Here is a 6,000-nt window from a genome sequence, read left to right on the forward strand (position 1 = left end):
GAACTACATCTTTGAGAAGATTCCCCAATTTCTGTAGAAAGGTATGTGCTGCAAAGCTTTTCTTTTGGGTTTTGTTTCCCATAGACATTTGATGATGGACTGAAAGGAAAGCAATTTGACAGGTTTGGTGCAGGTCTGATTGAGACAGATATTGTTTTACACATGACTAGTTTCATTAGCAGACACATTATAAACTGTCTGAAGTTACTGGCCCTAGAGAAAAAAATCACAATTAATTACCTAATGCATTTGTTTTCGCAATGAGGAAGGAGTGTCCCTCTCCATTTTAATGTGGCTTTTTTACTCCAGTTAATGGGAGGACAATGATGCAGGGCTTGGCAAAGTATGTTAGTGTTGGAGGAACCTTTGGACCTCTTGAAGCAGTCATACCAGCATAACATTGTGCTACCAGACCCTTTTCCCATCCTTGGGATTAGTTAGTGCCTGTGCTTTATTTACTCTATGCTCAGTGGGGTACAGAAAATAGTAAAACCAAACGCATTTCTTTCTCTGTGCTGCTCGTAAATAATGGAATAAAATGCCTGATTTATAAATATACATGTACGTGTGCATGTGTGTATACACACACAGCTATACAGATGTGTGTCTACATATTTAGATATATAGGATGCATTTCATCAATAGGGAGGAGATCCCTTTCACTCATGTTTCATTGTTTAACAATATTTTTTTTTCCTGTAATCACTTGTGATGCAAAGAAAGCTGCTGTTCAAAATAGGATGCTGCAGTAACTTTTATCTGAAACTGATGCCACATGGAACAGAACCTTTCTTCTGACATAACATTTAAACACAGGTCATCTCTGAAAGCCAAAAGAAAGCAGAGCAACTCATGTATTTATCCGGTTGTCATACTGCTGCCAGAATATGGAGCAGAAGTTGGCCATTTTTAAAGGGATACCTAAAAATTGCTGTCAGTTTTTCTGTCTTTGCCTTGTAGATAAAGGAGCAAAGCAGAAACCTCATCTTAACCTCAGCAGTTCAACCCCATTTTCCCTTTTTTCTTATTGTCTGCCCATTGCAACCATTTCTTTTGAGCACAGACTTCAACAGCCATGATCTGCTGTCATGCTGATCAAGCTGTCAAGCTGCTGCTTGCTATGTGGGACAAGGAGCTCACAATCTGCAGCTCCCTAATCAGAAGTGTCTGCCTGGCGAGTAGGAATGGATGCTGTTGTGTGCCCAGGCTGATTTCAAATGAACACAGCTGCAACAGAGGATATGACTCTCTAGAAATGTTTAAACCATGAGTTCTGCTACAAAAGTTAGAAACCCCTGATTTATCCCCTTTGATTTTACAAAGTCTAATTTAAGTAAATCTAGGTAAGAAATCTTTACCATACTTACTTTAAAGCTTCCCAAGTTCAGCTATGGTGCTAATTGTCTGTTAGAGCTGATAAAGCTGTTTAATAACATGCTTTTTCTTTTTCTAGATTCATATCAGAACGAATAAGTTAAATGCTGTTTTCCATGGAAAATTTGTTTAAATTGGCACTTCCCAGTAGTGCTTTAGTGCTGCCTGCTTATCTCTACCGAACTAACCCTGCATAGAAGCACAACTTTCTTAGTTTCCCTTACCAATGCTGGGTTGCTTCCTTACTCTACAGCCCTTTCTCCTGGACTCCTGGTGCATCACTCTCTTCTCCCTTCCCATTCCCTGTCTCCTGGATTTCTCCTGCTTCTTTCTCCTCAACTCTAATACATTATGAGAGTGCCATTGAATGCTACCACTGACCTTCAGCGTCAGCCCACCTGACCAGGGAGATGGGCTTGACTGATTGTGACCCAGCTTTAATCTGATGTCTGGTACCAGAAAAGAATTTCTGTTGGGCCTTATTATTGCTTTATTTCACAAAAATAACTTTTTGTGTGGTTTTATTTATTAATTTATTTATATTTCTTATTTTATTTTTAATATAGTTTATTGTGTATCAGACTTAGTCAAGAAATCATCAATGCAGAATTCTTGAGCAGTTAAGGCAGTTAAATAAAACTCTCTTAGATTATGAACACAAAATCAGGGATGGATATGATTGGTTCTATGACGTGATTCTGGTACTGTGTCACTCTGCTGGAGCTCTGCTCTGGTGCCAGCATGTGTGTGGCACAAAGGATTTCCACCACAAGACTTTTTCTCCTTGTCCAATTTAGGAAACTGCCAGGCAGGAATGTCTATGCCCAGATGCACAATGAAAAAGAACAGGAGATGACAAGCCCTGTCAATCATAGTGAGGACACCCAGAACATCATCCAGGGTGAGGAGTTTATTGATGATGATCTGGACTCTCAAACGCTAGGTAACGCAAGAGGTAACTTCATTTTTAGTCTATAAATTTTCGTAAGTAATTGATTTTTTACTTGATATTCATTTTAGGTTATTGTTTTGTTTTCTTTTTTCATTTTCTGCTCAGACTTGGGATGAAGCAAATAGTACACTACTGACAAAGGATTATCTCAATTATCTTCTTTTTGCTTGCTTGTAATGAAGGCGAATGTATGAATGACATGCTATGTAGAACATAGGTACAGAGACAATAGATTTTAATGTCAGGAGACTTAGATAATTTTTATAATTAGAGAAATTATATTTTGTAGAACAGGATATACTTGGTAGCCTCTGAATTAATTCAAGAATCCCCTGAATTAGTGGAAAATCAAGAAGGCCAGAAAGATTTTTACAGTCAATATTTCCAAGATTTCAGATGAATTGTAACTATATGCATTGCTGTATTGGTGATTATATTCCAGTGGCATTTAAAGTTTTCATTATTAGCAACATTAAATTTATTCCTGTGTAAAAAATGTTATGAGTCTTCCCTATTTTAACTGTTAATTATTATATTATTATTATTCATGGGGTGGTCATAAGGAACGTATAAGGGAAACTTCCTGTGAAACTCTGAGTAATTATTTCAGTGTCAGGTAGAAGTGTATATCCTGGCCCCCAGTGGTTATTTTTAATGTAGCATAGAGTACTGAGCCGTAAAGTTCCTGTGAAATTTACCCTTGTGTTCAGAGTTCATTGAAATCAAAGTCTGAAAAGTGTGGGACAATGGGAAAAGCTCATTCACTTCATTCATACAAATTTTTTGAAAATAAATCAGATAATCCAAAGCTTTTGGAATTTGTGGCAGTCCCTTCATGCTGTAACAGGCAACTATAATGTCTTCATGTACCCACAGAAAGGAATCTATTTCAGTTGTGACAAAACCTGAGGTAGGACAGAATTTTGGCAGAGGACAGATTTATTTCTCCCGGGTTTCATCTTTACCTTCTGTTGCAGATGTCTTCATTTTCATCTGCTGAACCATGTGCTGTTTCTATGTTCTTGAAGATGTTAGCTTTAAAACACAAGGGGAGCTTCCATCCTCCAGCTTTGCATTGTGTATCTTTGTGTATTTCTATATTTTGTTTGACAAACTTTGTATATGCATACCACTGTGTTTCTATTCAGATTTTGCAAGAAGACCTTGATCGCACTCCTGACTGTTGGAATTAATTCCAAAAACAAGCCTGGAAAAACAAATTTTGTGTTAAAATTGTTTGATCAGCTTATCTCTAGGTTCTATTAGAGGAGAAAGCTGATTGCTAACAAACTCCATGTAGACATGCCTATTAATGTGGAACATTCAAACACCTCTAGTAATGTGCAAAAATATAACTTTTAATGGTAGAAAATCCCTCTTGGTCTATTTATATAGTGCAGCTGGTGATGGTGTAATAAAGAAATGCTACCCTGATTTGTGACACATTCAGAAATAATCTCTACTTGCTCATAGCTGGCTACATAAGCCTGATCCTGCACACATTACACAGAGAAAAAAAAATAAATCTTGTATCTGGGTGGAGTATTGTTATGGTTAAAGGGTGCAAGATCATGATGTTTTGATGTGAAACTTAAGACAGTGAGCAAAGGCAGATCCTGAGGTGATTTGTGCTTCTGCCAGGTTGTCAACACCAGAAGCATTTCAAGCAGAGCGTAGAGTTCACTTCTGTGGATCATAATCATCTATATTCATCAGCTACTGTACAGCTTTTAGACACAAGACTTTATTTAAGATGTAAAACTATACTTCAGCTCTCTGTGCTGTTTTGTTACTTGCAATGCTTTCCACTAGCTCCGGTATCACTCACTACTGCCAAAAAAATATTCCTGTTAATGATACTCTTCTATTTTATCTGGCTAGAGTATGAAACATGTTAAAATCCCTGCTCTATATTAAATTCCATTTTACAACACTGTTTGCAGAAGGTTCCTATGCTATGGAGATCCCCTCTAATTCTGGTGAGCTTTCTCCCTCCCTGTTGGGAGAGGTCTGTAACAGCCCCCGCTCCATGCACAGCAGGGTTTTGCAGGCCTAGGGTTCTGTTTGTTCTCTCTCTTCTCATAACTTTTGAATTTCCACAGTACAGTATTTCCAGACTCACCCATCCACTTTTTTTTTTTCTATATATTTTATGTTGCCTACTTTATCGCAACCCCCACCTTGGGACTCCTCAACACCATTACCTTGCAGTGACTCCTTCTGGGAGAAGTGGCAACTTGAACAGCTACAGAGTTCCCCTATTGCTGATGCCGGTCAGTGTCCAGTCCCAGGTCAGTGGCATGTTGAATGGACACCTCAGGTGCCATTCTCCCACCTCACCTGCACCCCTCGAGACAACTACACCTTTTTAAGCTGCAAAGAGAACCACCTTATGCTGTCACTAGGATAGAAACCCTAGGAATTCACCACAAACTCACCACCATGAGCAAAAGCTTTAAGTGAAAGTATCCTGTAGGTACACGGAGCTGTTGCACCAGCCTTCACCTGTTTGATAAAGCCAGTCTCTTTGTGTGATTGACTTGTCCCTGCGATAAAAGGGGGATTTCTTGTGGAGTACCTGAAATACACTAATGCTGGTCTTTTGTTTCTGTATTTTCATAGGCAATCACTCAGGCGTGGTTTTGAGCATCAACTCCAGAGAGATGCACAGTTACCTGGTTAGCTGATATTTACAGCTGAACACAAAAACCGAAAGACTCTTCTCTGTATTGTTTTATTTTTCCCTGGTGATGTCACAAAATTGTGAATATGGCTGTAAATGCTGGTGGAGAGAAGGTTCCCTAACAGTCCCGTGGAAAAAAAGCGTTCATCATCAGTTACCAGGGGAGAAGGATAATACGTCTTGTGTTCACTCTATGGCCTGGGAACTCTTTACAATTCAAATTCAAACTATGGTAGCAAACTTGTAGCCCTAGGCACATTCAATGCCACCTTCTTTTCTTCTGTTCCTGTATATGCTCTAGTTCTCTGTGTTTATTTTTAGGACGATTGACTGTAACTTTTTAATTAGGTTTTTAACTGACGTATTCAGTGGAAGGCTGGGACTCTTCAGCCTGAAAAGGTGATTTCTAAACAAGTGACTAGACCCGAATAGACGGTTGGTTTTCACGATGACGTTGTGTCAGAAGGCCATAACTCAGAGTGGTTCTGTACTGGGAGAGGACTGAGCAAGAAGTCCTATGCACTCCTAGGCCATACAAGCTCTTAACTTAAAACTGTGTGAGACAATCTAATGAATTTAGGCTTATGCCCTTCTGTGGATTACAGGAAGTGAAGTGTTAATTAGGATATCTCATAATTATAGGATAATTCTCCTTTAAGTGTAGCAAGTCCTGACAAACCATCAGCATAGGTATGTACCCTGATCCCACCCCATGTGAAAGAGAAACACCAGCGTGAAGCTTTTCCCAGACCAGGTGCCTTCACTTGCAGACAGTCATTTCAGTTGCTCTCTTCTTGTCTTCTGAGCGAGCACCTCTAGGACGATGGCAGCTGCCAGATTAGTTATCATTTAAAAAAAAAAAAAAAAAAAAAAAAAAAGGTGCTCATGGCCTGCTTCTTTTTAAATTTCCAGAGAGTGTAAATACCTCTTTCAGGTGTCTTTCTTTGTATGTGTTTTTTGTTTTTGTTTTGATAATTGGAGCAGAGATGCC

At 38.9% G+C, this 6,000-nt stretch overlaps 1 protein-coding gene across 1 annotated transcript in view; it reads left to right on the plus strand.

Annotated features, from left to right (window-relative positions):
• Positions 1–4,972, plus strand: part of SORCS2 (sortilin related VPS10 domain containing receptor 2) — a gene marked incomplete at both ends in the record, with an annotated part of 543,493 nt that extends 538,521 nt beyond the window's left edge. The window contains 3 exons of the mRNA XM_084286795.1: positions 2,172–2,329; positions 4,538–4,617; positions 4,949–4,972. Of these exons, the coding sequence (XP_084142921.1) occupies positions 2,172–2,329; positions 4,538–4,617; positions 4,949–4,972 (262 nt within the window). The remainder of the gene's footprint in view (positions 1–2,171; positions 2,330–4,537; positions 4,618–4,948) is intronic.
• Between the last annotated feature and the right edge of the window lie 1,028 nt (positions 4,973–6,000).

Source organism: Netta rufina (genome assembly GCF_964035555.1).
Source record: "Netta rufina genome assembly, chromosome: 4".
NCBI classification, from domain to species: domain Eukaryota; kingdom Metazoa; phylum Chordata; class Aves; order Anseriformes; family Anatidae; genus Netta; species Netta rufina.